Below are 25,647 nucleotides of genomic sequence, written 5' to 3'. Positions count from 1 at the left end.
TTCAACCCTGCACTGCACATTAGAATCACCCAAGGAGATTTCAAAAAAATACAAATGCTCAGGTCTCACCCTGAGCCAATAAAATAAAAACTTTTAATGATGGGGCCCAGGCATTGGTATTTCTTTTAAAAAAAACTCCTTGGGTGATTTTCACAGGCAACCAGGCTTGAAAGTCACTTGCTTCAGCAGAAAGGCACCGTATGCAGTCTCATGTTTGGGGCAGAATGCCTGGGGGTAGTGAGTGAGGCCTCTTCCTCTTTTTGCTTGAATGTGGTGCTAAGGGAAAGCAGCCATTGGTCTCTCATTTAATGCACGGCCCTGGCCTTGCTCACATGGGGGGTTCTCACTGGAGTCAGCTTCAGTATCAAGATTTCTCCTTGCCATTTTCATCTGGAAAACTGAGGACTTTGCCAGCTTTGGAGTGACCAACTTATCCTGGTTTGCATGGGATTTTCCCACTTTTAGCACATAAAGTCCCACATCCCATGAAACTTCTTAGTCCTGGACAAACCAGGATTGTTGGTCATACAATAAGAGAGGCCACTCACTCAAAGAAGTTTCTGATTATTTTTGAAGCACAATCACAAGGAGGATAAATTCCATTCTAAGAAGAAAGCAGCAAGGCACCAGGCACTGTGCTAGGGGATTTTATGCATCTATTATTTAATTTCCACAATTTGATAGCACCCTTTTACAAATAAGAGATTGAGCTCAGGTCATCTGTATGAGGCCACACAGCTACTAAGTGGTAAAAAGAAGGTTCCAAGCTGGGCAATTTGGCTCCAAAGCTTATGGACTTAACTGCCACTGGATTATCCCAGCAAGGCTGTGGCCCTCAGGAGTTGCAAGAAAGCAGGTAAAGCATCCTATGTGGTGAGAGCTGGGGCAGGCTTTCTAAAGGACAAGCTGCAAATTTTCCCTTTATTTCTCCAGTTTACCTTTTTTCATTTAGAAATGGTTTTCATTAATTTGCAGCCTTCTCATCCTTTTTTCAGCTACTCAAGACAAAGATTTGTCTTTGAAAAATAGTGGAGTTATGAGGTTAAAGTGGGGTCACTCTTTTTGGGTGGATCTGAGATTTCAGAACATGCTACAGAACTGTGATGGAGATCGATCGATCGATCGGTAGACTGATAGATAGATTGATTTTCATTTCTCAAACCACTTATGTTCAGATCTTTAACATCAGGTGAAAAAGCAAGGCTCACTGAAAAAAAAAGTCACCTTTCTATGCTTAAAAAAATATTCTTAAATGTACCTAATGTTCATCAATTGGAGAACAAAGCTCTCCTGCACGTAAGTCAGAGCCAGGTGCAAGCGCAGAAGAGTCAGACAGCAGCAAAGGACACATCCTGTGCTGTGGGCAATGTGGCTCCCAGTGAATAATTCTGTGTCACAACACGTTTAATAAGTAAAATAGTAATAAATAGTGTTTCACACAAGGCTGATATCCTGACCATAGCAACACCCTATAAACTCCCTGAGGGAAGGGCCTGTGTCTGAAATTACTCCTCACTCTACCCTGGGCTGGCTCATAGAAGGTGTGAAGTAAATGTTCACTGAATGAATAAATGAATGCCTCTTTAGTATGTAGTGCATATAATTCATCAGGTTTGCTCCTCACTAAGGGTAGCTAGTTAGAAGCAACCTGAAATATCATGATGGAAGAAACCTACAGATCATCCCCTCAGACGAAGTTGTCTTGCAGTGAGGAAATTGAGTCACATAGAAGCTAAGCTATTTGTCTAAGAGAGGAGGAGTCAAGATGGAAGCTGGGTCCCTCAACTTCTCATGCCATGCTGTTTACATGAGACCATTATCCCAAGTCCCCTGGCATTCCTTCTACCTTCATCCAAAAGAATAACCAGGAGGGGGTTGGGGAGGGTGGGAAATGACTCATCAGCATGAACTGAAAACATCAGCAGCAGACACTGTGAAGCCAGCAAGGTTGGGTTTGAATTGTGGCTCAGCCAGTGTGACTTTGGCCAGCGGCTTGACATTCCTCCCTAAACCTCAACGACTTCATCAATAAAATGGGGTCATTAGGGTCTCTATACCATCATTGTGAAGAAGACTCTAAAATAAAGTACAGGAGGCACTAGGAATTGTGTCTATCACTTAGGAGGCATCAAGCCATCCATCCCAGAGCAGGGAGAACATTAACCATATCATGTCCAGCCAGCTGACATGCTTCCCTCACAGAGCATACCAGCATGCTCCTAATTCATACATCCCAACTCATTTTTTTTTTGTCACCAAGGCAGATAGGAACAATAGGACTCTAAGAATTGTCCTTTTTTTTTGAGATGGAGTCTCACCCTGTCACCCAGGCTGGAGGGCAGTAGCACGATCTTGGCTCATCACAACCTCCTTCTCCTGGGTTCAAGTGATTCTCCTGCCTCAACCTCCCAAGTAGCTGGGATTACAGGCACCCGCCACCACATCCGTCTAATTTTTGTATTGTTAATAGAGACAAGGTTTCACCATGTTGGCCAGGCTGGTCTTGAACTCCTGACCTCAGGAGTTCACCAGCCTTGGCCTCCCAAAGTGCTGGGATTCCAGGCATGAGCCACCGCACTGAGTCTCTCTCGCTCTCTCTTTTTTTTTTTTTTTTAAGAGACAGGGTCTTTTTGTGTTGCCCAGGCTGGCCTTGAACTCCTGGCCTCAGGCAATCCTCCTGCCTCAGCCTCCCACATAGGCACAAACCACCATACCCTGTTTAAGAATTGTTCCTTGACAAGTCATACACTGAATCAAAAATCTCTCCAGTGGCTTTTAAGGTTGAAGACCTGTCACTTCTACAGTCACTGTACTGTGTTCTCAGTGGGGCCACCTAGCAACCAGTAGTCTCCCAGAATGCAGATTGGGAAGCCTCGAAGCACAACTTTAGGGATTGTATTTAAATCCCAAGGGACAGTTCTCCTTGTTAAAAGTCCCTTACTAGACACTGGGAAAAGAACCCCTTAGTCTGTTTGGAAGTCTTCAGTCTCTGACTAAGGGCCATGATGTCCCAGGACTCCCAGTCAGTCCCAGGATACTCTGGTCAGTACAGATGTGGTTTCAGAAGCCCCATTCTTTTGTTTTTGCTCCACCCTTAGGTGTCACACAACACTCCCTCTTACCACTTTTCATTAGCTTGGAGGATTAATAGAAGGATCAATGGAACTGGGACCATTGAGACTCCAAGAAAAGGATCTTAGTGATGGAGACATTCTTCCAATGCTAAGTGAGAGTTCTGTTTCCCGGCACAGGGGTTGATCATTCATAGAGGACCCAGAAGGGAGTTTCAATTTTCTGGCTTTATAAGAAGGCTCACGGGGATGTCAATCATAGCACCTCTGTGCTCTGGCCCAGCCTAGATTGAAATGCACACATGCACTCAGGCTGTTTCAAATAGCCCCACAGAGAAACTGCTCATCTAGCACTGATAATGCTGTCATCATGGCCTCCACACCGCACATCTGCAACCTAGCCAAATTTATACACACTGGCCACAAATAAGAAAAAGAAGTGCAGTAGGACCTCAGTAATCTGAAATGCATGGATATATGGCCTCTTTCTCTCTCCTAGAGACTAGAGTCAGCAGATGCGAAAAGAGACAAATGTAGAGGGAATAACCATCCAGATAGGGAATGGACTAAAGTTTTCCTATATTTTACCTTTTGAGGAATATAAAATAGTAAATGTAATAATTGTATAAATAAGAGACAGTTAAACTTACTCAGTATTTGTGCAACAGCACTATTGTGAACCCAATCTTCAGTTAGGATATACATCATTCATATGTGAAATATAAATGAAGAAAGAGGCATGGCCCTAAACATGTTACAAACTCTACAACTCTCAGGGGAAATAAAGTGCTCATTCACAAAGTAACTGGAGAATGATAACATAAACCATAAGACAACAGAGCACAAAATGACTATGCTAAAGTCAGTAAGAATTTGGTGCATACAAAAGATCACTAAAGCTGGAACCTAGCCCACTGTTGAACATGGCTATTTCTGTTATTGTCAACAACTACAGGCATAAGAAATAAACAAGTTAATATAATAAATTATAAATAATTTAAAATCTGTTTATTAACACTAGTTCCAGGAAGGGAGATCTCCCTAGAAGCATGTTGTTAGCTATTAGTTTGTGCTAATAATTATGATGATTGAAAATATTTAAAAATTATATTTTATATAATTCTAATTTTGTTATCATTCATAACATCTCTCCCCATCCCTTTCCAAATGGTCTGTATTTGTGTGATTTTTTTTATAAATCTTCCCAAATCTTGGGATACCCAAATACCCAGATCTTCAGAAATACATCCATTTAAGGATGACAAAAAGATAACTACTAATAATACAAGGAAGAGATAGCAAAATGAAAATTCTTTGTACCTTCCTTCCACCCACCTATCTTCCTTTCATCTTTCCAACCTTCCTTCCCTTCTCCCATTCATCCTTTTATCTTTCCACCCATCCTACAAGCATTTACTTAGGGCCTACCATTCATCAAAGAAATAGAGCTGAGAAAGATAGACATGGGCCCTGTCTTCAGGGCATTTACAATATCGGCATGGAATCCATGCATGGAAGCCTCCAGCAAACCTCAAAAGACTGGAAAGATACTGAGGAGTCCTTGTGACACAGAATACACACACACTCAGGGCCTCTTTTTTGCTAGAAATTGGGCACATATGAAAACAGTCAACTTCAAGAGCACCAGGCTGTACTTCAGAGTTCACAGTGGAAAAATTTGGTGTGACAAGTATGGACAACTCATGCTAATGCCAGCAGCTCTGGATTCAATTCCAAATTTCTAGAAAGAGATGAATACATACAAGAGGTACATACTAAGTGCTCATTTTTTTTTTAAATCACTATTATTTTTGTGAAAGACTCAACAGAGTACTTTCTTGGAAATAATAAACATTGTTACATCGCTTGATTTTAGTTGGCAAATTTGTATGACTATTGACATTAGTTTTTAAAGAACACATAGTAAAAAGTAATAGTGGCTGGCATGGTGGTTCATGCCTGCAATCCCAGCACTTTCGGAGGCCAAGGTGGGCGGATCACTTGAGGCCAGGAGTTTTAGACCAGCCTGGACAATGTGGCGAAATCCTGTCTCTCCTAAAAATACAAATATTAGCCAGGGAGTGATGGCACATGCTTGTGGTCCTGCTACTTGGGAGGCTGAGGCATGAGAATCACCTGAACCCAGGAAGCAGAGGTTGCAGTGAGCTGAGATAGTGCCGCTACACTCCAGCCTGGGTGACAGAGCAAGATTCCATCTCCAAAGTAATAATAATAATAATACTGAAGATGGTAGCCAAGCTTGGAGATCTTCCAGGCATTTACAAAGAGAATGATTCTTCAGTATTACCTGTGAGTATTAACATAGCTCTGGGCTGTGACAATTTATATATTCTCAAAATGGTATGACTTCTTAGCAAACTAATGACAATGATGGAAACCAATAGAACATTTTCAACAAATGCCCCCCAAAACTTCAAAGTTTTTGTTTTATCAGATCTTAGTGTTACTGTTTTAACACATCCTTTTTGTGTATGGGAACAAGCCCATATCCCTTCAAATTTGGAACTTTAGAGGAGTAGCCAGAATGCCATTTAGATGAACAATCTTCTTCTATTTAAGTCTGAGGATTGACAAAACGTTCTCCTTTTCCCTGTGAAGCAGTTTTCTGAGACCCTTCCCAGGAAGTGGGTGAATACCTAGTCCCAGCACAAAAGATGACTTGGCTTCTTAAATGACCTTGGTTCTTCGATAGAGCAAGAAATGCAGGTTTCCTATTTTCCAGGACCTGGAGCTTTCCAAGGGAGAGAAGTCCCAGCACTGACACCTATCACTAGCTTATGACCTTGGCAAGTTGTGAGAGCTCAAGATGCTGGCAAGGGAAATTTTCACTCAGGATATATCTTTCTTCTTTTGACTCTATCCTTGGACAAAAGCTTAGCATTCTCAGCCTGAGGCAGATCCGTATTTTGAAGCTTCCTTGGCATGAAACTACACATTTCTGGTTGGTACTCAGCTTCATGACCCAGAGATGCTGGAAAAGGCCTTCAGTTGAGAAAGCTTGGATCAGTTTTAGAAGTTTCTCCCCTGTACTGAGGCTACAGTCTTCCATCTCTCCTCCTGTAGTTAGCTCATTTAATTCTGAAAACCATATCCTTAGAGAGCTCCTATTATCGGATGACTTTTACAGGTTATGAATGAGGGTCAGAGAGGCCACATGGCTTGTCTGTAAGGAGAAGTCAAGGGTCTTGAATGTGAGTTGTCAGCCTTACATTCCTGTGCCTTTGTACTGCCAGGTCCAAACCTGGTGTGGCATCCCACACATATTCTTGCTACTAATTCTCATGAAAAGCAAAACTACTGGTTTTCCCTTAAGCAATGTTTTCTATTCCTGGCTGCACACGGAAATTACTTGAGGATCTGTATTTAAAATGCAGGTTCTCAGGCTCCACATTGCAAGGGATTCAAAGTAGGGGTGGGGTGGAAAATCTGCATTTTTAACAACCTTCCCTTGTGATCCTGCCACAGCCAGCTCAGGGCAGTAAGGAAGCTCAGTGCAAGAGCCACTTTCTCCTTCCAAGGCTGAGTGGCCTAACTCCTTCAGACTTTCTATGGGGCATTTACTGCCGAGTGTGGGAGAGAGAGAATTAGTCATTGTTTTCATGGGAGAGACTGATTAGCACAGTGGAAAGTGGCATACACTTTAGGGCAGGGGCCTTGTGTTTTAGTTCCATTGTAATTTTTTTTTTCTTTTTTTTTTTTTTTTGCCAGAGTCTCACTCTGTCTCCCAGGCTGGAGTGCAGTGGCGCGATCTCAGCTCACTGCAACCTCTGCCTCCCAGGTTCAAGTGATTCTCCTGCCTCAGATTCCCAAGTTGCTGGGATTACAGCTGTCTGCCACCATACCCTGCTAATTTTTGTATTTTTAGTAGACACGGGGTTTCATCGTGTTGGCCAGGCTGGTCTCAAACTCCCGACCTCAAGTGATCTGCCCACCTCCACCTCCCAAACTGTTGGGATTACAGGCATGGGCCACCACACCCGGCCTGTTCCACTGTAATTTAATTCAAGTAGAGAACTTTTCCAAGCTCCATGGGCACTGAATGGGTCACTTAACCATGTCCTGGGCTCGGGGGCTTTATCTTACCTGTCAAACCAGCCTAAAGTCACTTTAACCTGCAGAATGGCAGAGAAGGCAGTATTTTAAAGCCTTATACACTGAAAACTCTCTTGTGCTCCTTTAAAGGGAAATGATAGATAACTGTAAAGTGAGAGACTTTTAAAATTCCCTTCCAGTCCAGCCTACATGTTGCAATTGGCATAGCTGTTTAAAAACAAAGCTTGCTGCAGTGTCTGTAAGCTGACCTCCCACCATGCAGAATGTGGCATCCTATTTCCAGTTGGCTCAAGTCCCAATATCCAAGATGCACAGGCAAAGGGCTTCAAGAATTGGCCCCTCACCTGTATTTCCAATACTGCTTTTTGAAACTTCCTCCTCTACCCTACCCTATACATCAAAGGTCAGCAAACTACAGCCCATGGGCCAAATCTGGACTTAATTTTTTGTAATTAACATTTTATTCAAACACAACCTTGCTCATTCGCTTATGTATTGCCTATAATTGCTTTTGTGCTACAATGGCAGATTTGAGTAATTGTGACACAGATCTTTGTGGCCTCTTGGTCCCCAAAGCCTAAAATATTTACTATCTGGCCCTTTACGGAAAAAGTTTGCTGACCTCTGCTATAGAACCAGTCTTTTTTAGACTTTTTTGACTATCACCTACAATAAACACATTTTTCCATGTGGCTTACTATACCCATACAAGCATGTATGCATATTTATACACACACAGGAACATTTCAAAAACAGTATCTTTACTACACGAAATGAACACGTCCCCACATTCCCTGCTCTCCTACCTCTATTCCTTCCTTGACATCACTCCCTCCATCTGGCAAGACCTTGCTCTTTCCTCTCTATTTGTACATCTGCTGCCCCAACCCTTCTGTAAGCAGTCGTTTAACTTCCATCTCTCATAAAGTGTGCTTTAAACCTCCAGCCCAAAAGCACTTTCTCCTCATTTTTTGTCATCATCTCCCATAGCACATTTTCTACTCCTCAATTGTGGTGCTTCAAAGTTTATGTTTGTAGAGCAACTATCTATGCATCTCTCTTTCATTTGTTCTTTCTTTCTTTTTTTTTTAGACAGTGTCTTGCTGTGTCACCCAGACTGGAGTGGCATGGCTCATCATAGCTCACTGCAGCCTGGAACTCCTGGGTTCAAGAGATTCTTCTGCCTCAGCCTCCCAAGTAGCTGGGACTGCATGCACATGCCACCGCCTGGCTAATTTTTTTATTTTCTGTAGAGATGTGGTCTCACTTTGTTGCCCAGGCTGGTCTTAAACTCCTGGGCTCAAGTGATCCTCCCTCCTTGGTCTCCCAAGTGCGTCTTTCTTATGTGCCCTAAAGTGCTCAGAAATTCTGAAGGGTGTGGTGTTGAGCATTTTGTATTCTACACACCATCCAACACAATGCCTGGTACTCTGTCAGCACTGAATAAATGTTTATTGAACTGAAATAGGCAAATACTTATTACTAAAAGCGTAACATGGCTTACACATGGAATATTTACCCATTTAATTGGAAACTAAAAGTCTATAATATATTGTAAACACTTAATAAATGCTTATAAAGACAGAGAAAAGGGATAACCTGTACTTACCAGTTTTCATTCCAGTTGCTAGATTTATTTGACTAACTAGTGGCAGAATTATTGTATACAATATATAATTTCTAATTTTTTGAGTTATAGTCACTGGCCTAAGCACACCAAAGAGGAAGGAAATCATTCTATTTGTTAGGGCCCCAGCAGAAAAAGGGTATACTAGTTTTGGCTGTCCCAAGCAGAGCTACCACCTGCATATCCTGAGTTCAGACAGTAGTACTTGGGAAAGCTTGATATGGTCTCTTTTTTTTCCTAGGAAACAAAGATGTGTGACATCTCTCGTGTACTATTAATTGTAGTGTTGGTAGGGTCCAACTGATTCATGTAAGAGAAAATATCCCAGGAAAAATTCCTTCATGAAGCCCAACATGACTTGAAATACTCATTATAATCATTTAGAGTGAATTTGTTATAATCTGTTTAAGTATGACCCATAGGACTTATTCTCAGAAATTCATGTATGAGTTAATACCAGGAAATCAATTATGATACTTCACTATATTCATATAACAAAAAAGAAAAAATATATTAATATATCACTAGATTCTGACAAGGTACCTGATAAATCCAGCAGTCATTTCTAATAAGACTCTAAGTAAATAGGAATGGGAACAATAGTCTATATAAGCATGATAAAGATTTTACCAATATTAAAAAGCAATTATCAAAACAGATGGTAAAATATTAATACTAAATCTATTGCCACTAAAATTATTAACTTTTTATTACTTATTATTTTGAAGATGATAGCTAGTGAAATAAGATAAGAATATGAAATAAAGGGTGTATGCATGTTCTCAGTTATAAGTGGGAGCTAAATGATGAGAACTTATGAACACAAAGAAGGAAACAACAGACACTGGGGTCTTCTTGAGGAGTAGGGTGGGAGGAAAGAGAGGAGCAGAAAAGACAATTATTGGGTACTGGGCTTAATTCCTGGGTGATGAAATAATCTGTACCACAAACCCTGTGACATGAGTTTGCTTATGTAACAAACATTCACATGTGCACCTGAGCCAAGAAAGAAAGAAAGAAAGGAAGGAAGGAAGGAAGGAAGGAAGGAAGGAAGGAAGGAAGGGAGGGTGGGTTGTAGATTTTAGGGGAAAAACACAAAAAATATTTTATTCATAGATTATATGATTATATATTTTAAAATTCCCAGAGAATATAGAGTTTTTGGAAAAAATCCACTACCATTAATATGATAATTAAATTAATAATTACTATAATTGCAACTAAGGAAGTTGCAAACCAGAGAAAAAGCATATTAATCAATAGCTTCTCTTCATATAAACATTTAGCAAATTAGAAAGGAAAATTAGGACAGCAGCATCAAAATCAAAGCAATTTTAAAGCTCTATAGGAAATATGACCCAGTTTCTTCAATGAATAAATAATAAGGGCAAAACGTAAAGAAGAGAAATGTAGATTAAAAGAGACTTAAGAGACATAGCCAATTACAGTGTAAGATCTTTTAGATCCAATTAGAACAAACTGTTAATGGGGAGGGGGAAAATGAGGATAGAGGAAATTATTAAGAAATTACTTTTAGAGTTCCACTTGTGTACTTCTCTTTAGGATATGCAAATCAGTAAGAGAAAGCTATTCCCATCCTAGCAATGGTAAAAGGCCAGGAAATCTCAAACATGGTAAGTTTTCTTGAACTCAGAGATCTGAGATGACCACACAGTCAAGTGAATTCCAAAGAGCCACTCCAAGGAGAGACAGATCCTGAAAATTCTCTCAGCTTTGGCAAAGCATAGGAGAAAGAGGAGGCTGCCATAAAAACCAGATAATAAGAAATCATGTAAGAGTTTAAAAAATTCTTAAAGGCCTAGTATAGGCTTTCACGTTACTTTAAAATCACCTGGGGTTCCAGATACAAGGGGCACATTTTCAAGTTCTTTTCCACAGATTTCCACTGGGTCCTCACAAAAAATTAGGAACAAAGAAGGAAACTTGGTGGTACAGGTATGCAAGCGATGATCAGCTGCCACTGGGAGACAAGGATGAAGCCCTTCTGCTCCCCCAAACCCTTCTCTTATATGAAACAAACGCTTTATGTTCCTAGGTGTACACGCTAAAAACCTTCTCATCCCTAGGTCCAGAAAGAGATCTATTGTCTCTGAGAGACGGGCAAAAGTAAAAACCCTTCTGCCTCTGGGGAGAGGGTAGGAAACCTTGTGCTCAGAATCCTGCACCAATACTAGTCAGAGGTCTCTGCTACCAGGGAAAGTTTAAGAGCCTGGAGATAGAACTGTATTTTGTGTTACAGACTTGCAGTCACTACTGAAAACTGAGGGAGAAACATGAACACTTAAAAACCTCTTCAGTACACTTCCCCACTTCCAGTACCCAGTAAAAATATGCCACTGCTGGGGGAATTTGAGGCCTGTGGTACACTGAAGGTTAAAACAGAACCAGTAAAACCCAAACCCAGATCACCGCTTGACTAGGTTAACTTAACCTTCCACGCTAATTGCCCCAAAAAAGGGTTGTACCCATTTCCAAGCATAAATACAATTGACCTGAATATCTACTGTTCTTATGCACATATTATTCAGCATTCAATAAAAATTTATGAGATCTACAAAAAACAGGAAAACCCAAACCATTGTCAAGAGATAAAGCAATCAGCTGAAACAAAGTCAGAGATGAACCAGAGATTGGAACTATCAGACTGGGTGTTTAAAACAACCATGTCTAATATGTTAAATGATCTAATGAAAAAGATAAACAATTACATAAATAGATGGGGAATTTCAGAGAACTGAAAACTATTTTAAAAGAGTCAAAGAGAAATGCTAAAAAAAAAAAACACACAGTATCGGAGAAGAAGAATTCCTTCAACTGGCTCATCAGCAGATTGGACACAGCTAAGGAAAGAATCAGTGAACTTAAAGATGTTCCAATAGAGATGATCTAAACTGAAACACAAGAAGAAAAAAGGGGAGAAATAAATCAGAACAATGAATGTAAGAGCTCATTTGTCATCACAAATTATCTAACACATGTGTAATTGGAGCCTCAGAAGGACAAGAGACGAAGAATGGGGAAGGAGAAATATTTGAAAAAATAATAGCTGAGCATTTCCTAAAATTAATGAACAACAACAAACAACAGAGCCAAGAATTCAAGAGAATCCCACATAGGGTTAAACACATACATGCATACACCCCTAGACACATTATTAATATGATTAGACTTTTGACAATCAAAGATTAAAAAATATTGAAGTCAGCCAAAGGCAGGAGACTGGGGGGTACTTTACATAGAGGAATAAACATAAAAATTAAATCCGACTTCTTGGACATGATGCAAGCCAGAAAACAACTGGATGAAGTATTTAAAGTATGTAAAAAAAGAAAATGTTTTTAACATTTTAGGTGTGATAATGGTACTGTGGTTATGTGGTTTTTCTGAACAAGAGCCCTTATATTTAAAGATTCATCTTGAAATGCTTACGGATAAAACAATAAGCTACAGAGGATTGCTTCACAATAATCAGGGAGGAGTGTTCCCCTGCGGATGAGGGTAGAGATAAAGGAAGATTGATCACAAGTTTATGGTGGTTGAAATGGGAGTGACAGGAACATGGGGATTCAATGCGATATTCTCTCTACTCTTATACACTTTAAAGATTTCCATAATAGAAATTTTTAAAGAAAGAGAAATTTCTAAAAAGAAGAAACAAAATGGACAAAAGAGGTAAGCATATCACAGCACATACTCTACTAGGTTTCTCTGATGTTTTGCCTCTACTTAACTGTTCCTCTGTAATTCACAGAAAGTTCACAGATCTCCAAGCTGAGATCACAAAAGGCTGCAGCCACCCTCCCCAGTAATATCAACCCAATAAAGCCTACCAGTGCCAAAGCTCTCTTCCCCACACAGATTGCACCGTCCTGAGTCCATCAGATTTGAGAAGAATCTCCATCCAGCTGGGGTCTCATATACAGGGACCTTCATTGATTTGGCCACTCTGAAAAATGAAATTTGAGAAAAGTCAATTCATATATTTCATTTTCTGTTTTTTTTCTCAGCACAGTAGGAAGTCTTTAGGATCTACTAAATCCATAGCTAGATTTCAGAACAACCTGGGTAGTGTTGACAGATTTCAGGATATCAAGCCATAAGTTAGAAAATAATAAACAACCCATTTCAATGGTTCTCAATTTTGCTTTCTCCACCATATAGAAAATATTAAGTTAATATACAGAATATTTTTTACATTTGTTTCACTTCTATACATTTTTTCTTTATCTTTTTGGAAAGAGTCCATGTGGGGATATCAGAATCTAAATTAAGAGGGTATTTGGGCACAAACACTTGGGAATATTGTTTAACAGTATCTACTAAAGATGAACTTACCCATATCCTATGAACCAGAAATTCAACTCCTAGAAATTACTAATGACATGTAATGGACACTGTGAGGCACTGCTCAGATTTACCCCCACCCACTCACCTACTCCCCCTTAGACACACATGTGCACACACACACACACTTTAGACATTTTAGGATAAAAATATGCATTCTACCAGCTACTAGGAATGCTTATTGCTGACAGCTCGCAGATGTGGCCCCTATTCTCTGGCAAAGAGAAATGTGTCACCCCAAATCATGTTCCCATGCCTGTGTTAATCCACATGCAATGACTGGTATAAAGGGATTATATAAAGACCTGGCTTCCTTGCCCAAATTTTGCACAACTCTAGAGGGCCATTTCAGCTCCAGAGCTCCCCACAAGCTGGCTGAGGCCTTTGTTGTGACTGCATCTCAATCCAACTTCTCTGTGTTCAATCCTCCTTCCTCACTCCCCTACAAGTTTTGATCTTGAATGCAACTTTGATCTTAAAGGCAGAAAGGAATAAACTTCCTGAAAGCAAATATCTCCTAGAGCTGCTTCCTGGGGAACCTAGTGTGCAATGTTGCTCAACAGGGTGTATATATAAGATTTTACAAGTATGATCATAGAATCACAATTTGTAATAACTGAAACAATCCAAATGTCCATCAAAGTAGAATGGACAAATAATTTGTGATATACAATGTAATACCATAAATCCTATTGTGCAAACTATTGCTGCATGCAACAGTTTTAATGAATCTCATAAATATAACCCACACAGGATCTGGCTTATGATGGTTTGACTTACAATTTTTCCCCTTTATGATTGGTTTATCCAGATACAATCCCATCGTAAGTTGAGGAGCTCCTATGACTTATGGTGGGGTTGTGGTTTCTACTGAATGGCTATTACTTTTGCACCATCATAAAGTCAAAATTCTTAAGTTGAACCATCATACGTCAGAGACTGTCTGCTGTGTTGCCAGCATTAAATGCATTTTTGACTTAATAATATTTTTGACTTAAGATGGGTTTATCAGGATGTAATGCCATCTTAAGTCAAAGAGCATCTGTATTAAGTAAAAGAAATCAGTAACAAAGGTGTATATACTATATTGTTCCACTTAGATAAAATTAAAAAAACAGCGAAAACTTATCAATGCTGTCAAGTTTCAGGCTCAGAGAAGTCAAGTTTTTGTTCAAAGTTTCACAGAGGTAAGGGGCAGTGCTAGAATTGGGACCCAGATCTGCTTAATTTCTCCTCATGTTCCATTCCATTACACCATCCTGTCTCTTCAAATGTCTTAGTGCTTCATGAAGGATGTAGATCTCAAAGCAGGCTAGGGAATGAGCTGGTACCACAGACATTGGCCTGAAGAGTTTCATCTTCCCCAACGCTAGCAACTGAAAGAGAAAAACACCAAATGCCTACAAATAGCAAGATTTAGTTATTTGAAGGCTGTGAGTGCAGGGGATGACCATAGAGTGGGATCAATGAGGGTCTTGATAAAGAAGAGGAAGAAAGACAAACACAGGATAAAATATGCTGCATAGTAATGATTCCTTTAGGTTGGCTTTGTGGCCAACTAAAGGAAAAAAAACATCTAGAAACTCTTGCCATGGGAAGGTGAACACCTCCCTTTTCACAAACCCCAAATACAATGAATGTGCTCAGGACTGAAAAACTGTGGGCTGCCTCTTCCAGTTTGCATTGAAAAGCACTTTTCAGGTGGTCAGATGTTACTTCAAATATTCCATCTTCTCTCTTTTTCAATGGTTTAAGAAAGATATAGAATCATGCTTACATTCTGGTAGGAACAATGAAAGAAACCACCCACAAACTATACAGCAAAGGTAAATTTTCATTTACCTTTATAATAACATTATTTTCATGGTCAGAAGGCTATGGAAGGTCAGAATAACATGAATTTCATCATCAGAAACTCAAGGAAGAGAGAATAAGTCACACAGAAGCCTTCTGGGGCAGCACATAGTCAAGCCTGGGTCAAAGTTAATTCAACAAAGATGAATGCATATGGATAACAAATAAAATGCGCAACATGGGGCAGAGGTGAGGGTGAGAGGGAGGGTACGGGGTGTGGGGATGTATGTTCTCTGACCAAAACATTCTTGTAGGTTCAAAGCCAAGTTGGCAGGTCTGAAGGGAGGGAAAAGGATTTCCCCAGCTCCCACCCTTTCCAATTAATCAGTCAGGAGGTCATCTAGCTGAAAGCTGCGGCTGGATTTTAAAGGACCGGATACTTTTATAACTATGAGCCACAGTTGCAGCTATCCAAGCCAAAATAACAATATGGGTAATCAAATTCCAGGATACTGGGTATGAGTTAATTGTGTCCTAGGGTCAAAAAGGAATTTCCCTGTCTCCTCCCTCTCCTGAACTTGGGATTCATCCCAAACACAGCATTCAGCAGATACCATGCATTAGATGGGTTTTTGGCAGAAAGCCCCTGGAATCTCTGAAATTCTCTAGTACAAAGCTGAAAACGAAGCTGCCCATGCTGAGGGGCTGAACCCTTCTCCCTAACTGCTTGCCATTGTGTCGGGGAGATAAACATGAGAACTCACTTCCTAGGAAAGGCCAGAGTGTGAAGGGAAAAAAAGAAAGGTAACCTGGGCCACATTTTTCCTGCAAGTGAGAAGGAGCCTGAAAACTATGCTGGATATAACTCTTTAGTCTGAATTTTAAAACCTCCTAAAATGTGACATAGGTTGGAAATTGCATCAACCGAGCTTTCCAACAGTTTCTCCCACACTACTCCCTATGTGTTCTATGCTGCTAACAAGATGAATGATTTCCTATTTTCCAAATATGCCCTTAAATTTTGTTGTTGTATACTGCCCAGTTCTTTTTTATGCTATTCGTTTTTCCTGGATTAATCCTCCTTTCCCACGTCTGTCAGAATACTTCAAGTTGCCTGAAGACCTACCTTAAATGCTTTTCCAGCATAAAGCCTGTTATTCCATTTTGTGCTCTTATAATGGGATAGCTGATACTAGATAATTTATAAAAAATAGAAATTTATTTCCCACAGTTCTAGAGGTTAGGAAGTCTGAGATCAAGGCACCAGCATCTGGTGTGGTGAAGGCCTTCTTGCTGCACATGGCAAAGGCAGCAGGAAAAGCTAGCCAAATGCTGTGTAAAGGCTTTTTTATAAGGGTCTTAATGCCATTAATGAGGAAGGAGCCCTCCTGGCCTGAACACCTCTTAAAGGCCCTGCCTCTGAATACTATCACATTGGCAACACCTGAATTTTGGAGGGACTGAAGTTCCAACATGAATATTGAAAGTGACAAAAACATCCAGACCATAACAAAGCCTGTGGCAAAGACTGCTACGTGGTCAAGAATCCATCTCATCTTTTCAGACACACAGGTGGACTGTAGTTCTCAACCTCCCTTGAAATTAGCTGTGGCCATGTGACTGAGTTCTAACCAATGAAACTCAAGTTCTAGCCAATGGAACTCCTCTTTCAGATCTGGTTATAAGATCTTTTCATCTTCCATGTTCTTTCTCCTTCTGCCAGCTTGATGTGGACAAGCCCAGCAATCTTAAAAGCCATATGTTGAAGGCGGCTGACCCACGAGAGGGGAGGACCTGGATCTCTGAATCAACATTTGGAACAGAGTCAACTATGAATCAGGAACACCTGTTTTTAACTTTAGGGGATTGAAAACACCTTTTTATGTGTTTGAGTGGTTATACATCTTGGGGATATTTTTATAGTAGCAGCGACACTATCTTAATGAATATAGTCCTTTCCTCATCACTGAAATCAATCCAACGTGACTCTTCCTGCTGCGGAGCTTCCCTGGTATGGGTCTTTATGTTCACATTGTCCTTGAATATGCTGTGTGCTTACTGAACACTTTCCCTCCACACACAAACACTATCACCACCACCAATGTGCTAGAACTTCCATGAGGGCAGGAATTGCATCTTGTATGTCTTCATGGCTCCTTCAATGTCTAGAATAAAACAGTGCCTCTCCAGACTTGCCCTCAATAAATGCTATATGATTTCAGTTGACTAATAAATATTATTTAAGGAGTTGTTAAAAGGGCTGTTAAATAGCAGGGGACTAAGTAAATCTATGTTATGGTCTTTGACTCTTGTAGCTTTCTTTAAAATATAAAGTCATTTCTGCATGCTTTATCTAAACTAGTCACTTTGAGAAAAGAGAATTTCTCCAGGTATGAATTAGTGAGGCTCTCAGGATGTGACAAAGGCATATCTTAGAAAGACAGTTCTTACAGAATGAGGGGCAGTGACTAAATGATCCTCAAAGGTTTGAGGAGCAAAAGGATACATTATTTTTATCTGACCAGTCTGATGGTCACCCTATGCTTATATGATCAAACAGGATAGTAGATACAAAAGTACCTTAAAAGTGCCCTGAAAGCTCACTAAGCATAGGGGTGCTGACATATCCACCTTTGCACCTCCAGTGTCCTGGCCAGTGCTTGCTCATAGTAGGTATTCAAGTATTTATTAACCCAAAGCACTATATCATTATGTATGATAAGAGTCTACCGGAATATCATATATTGATGACTCTTTGTTTACCTTGCAAGAGAGTAGCCAAAAAAACACAGACTGATCATATCAAGTGTGTGAGGCATATCCAGCTGCTCTTGGAATCCTACTTCAAGAAAGTTGTGATCGATTTAAAGAGCACAAGATCCAGGTCTCTCTTCCTTTCCTCTGTCTTCAAATGTCCACTTTCTTAAGAGCCAAGAAGGGCCCATGGTACTATTTTCTACACACTGAACTCTCAGACCCCTTTTAAGACCCTCAAATACACAGATTAGAAAAAGATATTTGCATCATATATATCTAACAAAGGACTTACATGCAGTTTATATTTTAAAAACTCTTATAAATTAGTTTTTTTTAAAGGCAGATAACCTTAAAAAAATAGGCAAAAGTTTTGAACAGGCACTTTACAAAAGAGCATATTCAAATAACAATTAGCATATGAAAAGATCACTAGAGATCAGGGAAATGCAACATCACTAGAGATCAGGGAAATGCAAATTAAAACCACAGTGAAATATTACTAGGTATCCACAAGACTAGCTGCAAAGAGTGGTACTGCCAAGTGCTGGTAAAGATGTGGAGCCCTAATGTACTGTTGAAGGGATGCAAATTAGTACCAACTGTGGTGTTTTTATTTAATGTGGTGTATTCACACAAAGGAGTACCATAGAACAACAAAAATGAACTGCCTGCCATTAGATGAAACAACAAGAATGAATGTCATACTCATAACATTGAGTAAAATAAGCCAGACCCAGAGGAATATACACTCTGTGATTTCATTTATGTACCATTCAAAAATAGACAAAACTCATCATTTATGGGAAAAGTCAGAATAGTGGTTATGTCTCAGGAGGAGAGAGAATGAATGATCAGAATGGGGAACAAGGAAGCTTCAGGTGCTATTCTGTTTCTTGATCCAGATGGTAGTTACATGGGTGTGTTCATCTGGTGAAAAATTCCTTGAAGTAAACATTTATGAGTTGTGCCTTTTCTGTATGTCCATTATACTTCAATTAAAAGTTTATTTAAAAGAAAAAGCTCTCTGCAGTATTTATGACTAAGTGCATGTTTGAATTAGTGATGTTTACACAATCCCAAAAAACAAACTACTGAAGATGGAGTTTAATAGCATCCTGGGTATGCTGGTTAATGTCTAACAGACATTTAACACAGCAGCCCTCAAGTTAGCTCTTCAATATTTTCACCTTGATGAGTTCACTCCCAGATCCCTTCTTTGATGTCTAGCACTGCTGGCTGGGGCTGCTCTATGGTAAAAGGCTTATATGAGTTTGCACTTCAAAAGCCTTTTTAAGAAAGCCTACCTGGTTCATACATGAATGAGGCAGAGTTCAGCTAAACCTGGTTTTCTAATAGCAATCTTAAAATCTACTCCTAAACCCATTGTTTGGATGGAACAACTCACACTTTCAGGTATTAATAAAATGAACATAAAACATGAGGCTATCAAAATAAGATAACTACAAAAGTTTTTCAACCATATATATAAATTTTAGCAGAGTGCTATTGAATCCTGGGGCCTCCATTATTTCAGCCTGGTCTAAACTTCAAAATCCACATATTAAATAACTCCTTCCTTGCCTGTCTTATCAGAGAGGTTGTAAGGTTCAAATGGGATAGTATATAATTTTGCAAAATGGCCTACAGAGTTGCAATATTATCACTGCTCTTAGTACTGGACCTTTCACTTAACCCAAAGGGAACTAAATATATCATTTAAAGAATATTTAAAAGAAAAAGCAAAAGATAACTGCATGTCTCATAGTATCTCTAAACTTCTAGAGTTTGACCAATTATAAAACAAATAAAGGTGGACCCCAACCCCATGGGGCTTCGCTGCTTTACCTAGAAGCTTCTCCACTTTCATTTTAGGTAGATGTCATGGGGAAAAGAAGAGGACTCTTCCCAGTTAGATCTTAAATTTTGTTAGGCAACATAGGCAGGCAAATTTCTGAAAATCCTAACTTTAATTGAAAGAAAAAAAACTTGGCTTTAGGAAATTGACCAAAGATCCAAGAAAAAAAATATGTAAAATTGAAACTACCATAGGTTCACTCTCTTCAACTGTTAAATAATCTGGACCCCTACATCTGGGGAATTAACAAGTGTCTGTGTTTACAGCCTTGATGCTTGAGCACTTTAATGTAAGCTGTTCCTGGCTCTGGTTATTTTCAAAGAAAATACATTGCCGAGGGTCTAGGGCTGGGGAATTTTAAGTCTCAAGTGCTCCAGCTAAGTTGAGAGATAGTCAAGAGCTAATTGTCAGCTATCCTTCAGGCTTCCATGAGATTGTTCCCAGACTAGCAAGACATGAATCATCTTCTTATCTGTTTGTTTTGTTTTGCTTTGCTTTGTATTTTCCAAGTTATACAAGACCTCTTATTGAAGCTTAAAAAAAAAACGACTTATATAATACTCTTGGAAGATTTAAAATCAGTTCATTCACTCCTATAAACTAAAAGTGATAATCACTGATATGACAGCTCCAACCCAGGAGATAAAGCATTTCTGTAAAACGAAGCTTTTTATGTCTCTTAAACTACTTTTGTTTGTTCTCTTTTCTATATCCAATTAGCATGTTTTCTTAGATAGTATTATAGAAATCTTATTGAATCTACGTCATAAGACATGAGGGAAAGGACATGTCTAGGCACTGGACATTAAATGAATACACAGCAACTATAAATGGATACTCACTCTAAAAGAAGAAGAAAGAACAGAGAAGACTAGTATTTGTATAATGCTGCTTCACTACTCTATGAGTAACAGAGTAATTCTGTGAGGCATGGGTATCCACTGAAATACAATGGCATTATCAGTGTTCCCAAAGCAAACACCTGTTCCTTGCTGTGGTATTTCATATTGGATTCTGTTTCAGCAAGGCCACAGGGACCTCACTGTCTGTCCCATGTTCTATGAGGGGGGAATAAAGAATGGGCAGAATATTCTATAAGTTGGGTCTAAATATAAGAAAAAGATTGATAAACATAATCACATTAAAAATTATAAAATTTCTATTTGTCAAAGACACTAAAAAAAAGAAGTAAGCCATAGATTGAGAGAAGATAGTTGCAATGCATAAAATCAAATGATTAATGGCTAATCTAAATGAAGAAGTCCTACAAACTGATAAGAAAAACTCAGATGACCTAAGCAAGTCACAGAAGAAGAAGACTGATTGGCCAATATGAAAATATATAGTAAATCAGGGAAATGAAAATTAAAATAACAGCCAGGTATCATGTCACATGCATCACATTAGCCAAATAAGAAAAAAAGAGGCTGGGCACAGTGGCTCACGCCTGTAATCACAGCACTTTGGGAGGCCGAGGAGGGTAGATCACCTGAGTTCAGGAGTTCAAAACCAGCCTGGCCAAGATGGCAAAACCCCGTTTCTACTAAAAATACAAAAAATTAGCCAGGCATGGTGGTGGGCTCCTGTAATCCTAGCTACTTGGGAGGTTGAGGCAGGAGAATCACTTGAACCTGGGAAGTGGAGGCTGCAGTGAGCCGAGATTGCACCATTGTACTCCAGCGTGGGCCACAGAGTAATATTCTGTTTCAAGGAAAAAAAAAAAAAAAAAAAGAAAAAGGACAGGGCACAGTGGCTCTTGCATGTAATCCCAGCACTTTGGGAGGCCAAGGCGGGCGGCTCATGACGTCAGGAGATCGAGACCATCCTGGCTGATGGGGTGAAACCCCATCTCTACTAAAAAAAAAAAAAAAAAAAAAAAAAATTAGCCAGGTGTGGTGGCAGGCACCTGTAGTCCCAGCTACTCGGGAGGCTGAGGCAGGAGAACGGTGTGAACCTGGGAGGCAGAGATTGCATTGAGCCAAGATCTCACCACTGCACTTCAGCCTGGGTGACACAGCGAGACTCTGTCCCTCCCGCCGCCCCCGCCCCCCCAAAAAAAAGAAAAAAAAAAGAAAAAATCTAATACCAACTGTTGGTGAAGTATCATGGGAAAACAGAAAAGAAAAAAAAAGACAGCAAGATTATAAGTTGGTACACTCACTTCACACTCAGAGTTGTTTGAGAATTCCTAGTAGACTTGATCATGCCCTATAATCCAGCAAACCCCTCTCTGGTATCTTTCCTAGAGAAACTTGAACACACGCGCACAAGAAGATGAGGTTCAAGGATGTTTATTACCACACTATATGTGAAAGAGAAATAGAGCTAAATCAGAAGCAACCTATTATCCATCAGAAAGGCACTAGACAAGCTGTAGTTTATTTCTACAGTGACAAACAGCCATAGTCCAAGGCCACCAAATTATAGAATGCAAAAGAGCCACAAAAAAGAAATTGTATGTACTTTTGTCTTGCAATATTATCTCAGACCCCTGCTATTCCAATTACTGTTTCTTCATCAATAGTCCATATTGAAAACCTAGTGGGATATTGTTCCAGCTCTTTAATAACAGGTTTCAGATATTTGCAACACTGAAGAATTAATGAGACTAAATGAAGAGACACACCACCACCTGGCTCAGAGAAGCAGCCAGAACCCACCAATGCCACCAGGGCTGTGGAGGAACTTGGAAGATCTACCCTCCCCGATAACTATGCCTCTGATGGCAGAAGGCAAGTCTGTGCACACTCCTGAAGCCAACTGTAGTTAATTAGCCTGGACATTTCCCAAGATTCTTAGTGCCTTTTATTTACATGAATAGAACTCAAAACCTTTCCTGTTTTGTTTTTTTTTTTAACTAAGAGATGATGTTTATATTTTGTGTACTATGAACATTTCCCCTTCCTTTTCTCCTGCTAACCTGTCCACCAATATCACAGAAAAGAATTCATCAGTCCTGGGTATGGTTCTTATTTTTGGCTCTCTTTAGGGAGTTCCTGTTTTTTGGACAATAGATTAATATCTCTCAGGGCCAAAACTCTACCGATTCCAGGCGGAGATGCCCCGAGCAGGGCAACATGCAAAACTTTGCATTCCCTTTGGGAATGTGAGTGTCAGCTGTCCATGGTGGGTTCAGAATACCATGGATTGAACACCACATTCCACCTGTTTCATTTCATCATGTAACTCTGATCTGTGACCCAATGGATGACGCAGGTTGCTGTTTCCTATGAAGCCAAATCAGGTCACAGGCAGCTCTCTCTGCATGGTTCCAAGAAGATATATCAAGCATATATCAAGGGAGGCACAGGCAGCCACCCTGCCTGAAAGGAACCATCTTCAAGTCTGCATTTACCTTCCCAGGGTTTCCTTTGGTCACTCAGGTTTGGGTTTAATTTTATCAGGAAGCATAAGGAAAGGTCATGCCATACTAATTCTGCTCTAATGTTGTCTTTTAAAGAAACACTTCAGTTTAATGATACATAGTTACGAGGAAAGGGAATATTGAAAAGGTCAATGTTCTTTTGTGGGAAGTGAGAGTTTTACAGCAAAAGCTAAGGCTGAGTGAGCAGGAAAGGCAGGCAAACATGCGCTGCCTGTGGAATCCAGTTTAATGTCTTAGCACGGAGGAGAGTAGGGACTCAGTCCCCACGCAGCTCCACCCCTTCTTGCAGTGCGACCTTGGCCAAGTTACTTAACCTCCATAAGCCTGGATCTTTTACCTACAAAATGGAATGATAATACATCTCCTTACTCAGTGGGGACTAAATGCGATGAGGCCTGGGAGCCCTGGATCCCCGGAGCACTCCGTGGGCATCGGCAAGAGTGATCGGCCTCATGAACTCTCCTACTGCTGCATCATCCTGCCATAACAAACTATTTTTGAGATGGAGCCCCCTTCAAGCACCAGGCCTCTTCAGTTCTTTGCACACATCGTTCACTTAGGTAGGGATACTCCTTGTATCAATGAGGTCCCCAACAGAATTGATGGCACACTCAAAACTCAGTAATTTGAGAGTTTAATACAGGAACTGTTTACACAGGTGTGGCTAGTGGAGAGGGCAAGTAACATCAGGGCTACCAGCATCCCATCCCTAGATTCATTACTGAAATCCAGGGACAGATCTATGTGGATAGGGCTGCTTGGCAGGAACCTTGACCTTCAGAAGAGTCATGTTTCCAGCCTATGGAAATCCTATAGGGAGAGAAAGAAATCCCTGCTTGCATTCTCCTCCTTCTGTCTAGTAACTGCAGTGCTCCCAATTGCCCAAGCCCAACTAAAATCTGGAGGGAAGGGTGGGGGTCTCTTGATAGTCCCCATAGGTCAGTCTACAGGACGGGGAGCAGAGAGAAAGAGATGGAGTGGAGGTCTTGAAGGAAAATGAAAGACACCAGTACACTCTTCATCCATCCCCTCCTGGACTTAGGCCGCTTCCTTACTTTCCAGGTTTATCTGGCCAGTCCTCTCTTTGTACTGCCACTGCAAACCCCAGGAGTTAGACACTCAGCACAGGATATTGCCTTAGATGCTGGGACACCTAACTTCTTCTCTAATCCGTTAGTCTCTTGAAGGTAAGTGCTTAAAGACACTTGCTCATTTCATGCAAACTTCATGGGGCCCATCAGAACATGGACTCCTCCTACATTAATATAAAGATGATTCCAGAACTTGGTCTTAAAATACCAGTGGAAGCAAATACATGGGATGATTGAAAGTTTGAGATAAGGAGGGAGATTATAGCATGTTCACCCCTGTAATCCCAACACTTTGGGAGGCCAAGGAGGGGGGATAGCTTGAGCCCAGGAGTTTGAGACCACCCTAGGCAAAACTCCTGGCTCAAAAAAAGAAAAAATACTAAAATTAGCCAGCTGTGGTGGTGTGCACCTGTAGTCTCATCTACTTGGGAGGCTGAGATGGGAGAACTGCTTGAGCCCAGGAGTTCAAGGCTGCAGTTAGCTATAATTATGCCACTGTACTCCAGCCTGGGCAGCAGCAAGACCCTGTCTCAAAAAACAAAACAAAACCAGAAAGTTTAAGATAAAATTAAGTGATGGTGGATGAATTTCCAAAGGAATTACATACAAAGGGTTGGCTGAAAAGGTTAATAACCTTATATGTTAATTTACCAAGTCCAGTGCTATAAATTTATTATGAAAAGGTAAGAGACTATGGTAAAAGTGGACTCTCTACCTTGGCAGGATATTTCAAAACCAAATGCTCATTTCATTGTAAAACATCACAAAGAGGGTAGAGTATACATTTCTCACATTTACACAGAGCACCTTGTGGGGTTGGTGGTTTCATTCAGCACACATGGGAAAATGCTGGCTAAGATTTACCAACCAATATTTTCTTCGTATGACTATGATAGTGGTGGGGTCCAAGGGAATTTACTCCCACTGAACACTTTTGAAGAGCAAGGGAGAAGAAGGACTATGTTAAATGCTTTTAACTCACATCAAGGATTCCCAGCAAGATGCCTTGTCCAAAGAGCCTTGAGAAAGGAGATGTTGGAAGGTGATGCCTTGGAATCAGAGATACCCCTCCTCCAGGTCCTAGTTTGCACTAAGCTCTGAACTCAGCAGGGAAGGGCAGCCCTGCCTTAGCATCCACTCTGGGACTAGCCTAGTGGGGACAGCTGGAGGCATGGCTAGTGAATGCGGCTGACAGTAAGTCTGTTTGGTATCTGAGTGACGTGTTCTCTGTTCCCCTGAGCAGTCTTGTTCTGGGGTTCAGATCCAGAGGATGTGGTAGGGGAAGAGGAAGGAGATGGGAACAGCAGCTATTTGCATTCAGGATCACCTGTGCAGTGCTACCTGCACTGAGACCGATCCTCTCTCAGAGGTCCTAGTCATCTATGGGAGACAGAGACCAAAATAGGTTGGTGAGAACAGGAAGTTCCTGAGATCAACTGGAGAAGCAGAGACTCCCCAGGGTGATGAGAAGGCCACTTAACTGACCCTCCCCCCTTCTCTGGAGACTGAGGCAAGGGCCACGTTGGTCTGCGTGGTTCCATTCCGTGTAGGGGCTCTTGGTGCTTAGGAGAAACTTCCTACTAAGAGAAGGGCAGGGAGCTTTTACTTCAGGGACTAACTGCCAGAAA

The 25,647-nt window shown here is 40.5% G+C and overlaps 1 protein-coding gene across 1 annotated transcript in view; it reads right to left on the bottom strand.

Moving 5' to 3' along the window:
* Positions 1–25,647, bottom strand: part of PGM5 (phosphoglucomutase 5) — a 179,386-nt gene that overhangs the window by 58,246 nt on the left and 95,493 nt on the right. The window contains exon 7 of the mRNA XM_055350738.2: positions 12,624–12,739. Within this exon, the coding sequence (XP_055206713.1) occupies positions 12,624–12,739 (116 nt within the window). The remainder of the gene's footprint in view (positions 1–12,623; positions 12,740–25,647) is intronic.

The sequence above is a fragment of the Gorilla gorilla genome, chromosome 13 (assembly GCF_029281585.2).
Source record: "Gorilla gorilla gorilla isolate KB3781 chromosome 13, NHGRI_mGorGor1-v2.1_pri, whole genome shotgun sequence".
NCBI lineage: Eukaryota > Metazoa > Chordata > Mammalia > Primates > Hominidae > Gorilla > Gorilla gorilla.
The sequence above is the reverse complement of the archived record's forward strand: the minus strand, read 5'-3'. Positions and strand labels throughout refer to the sequence as shown.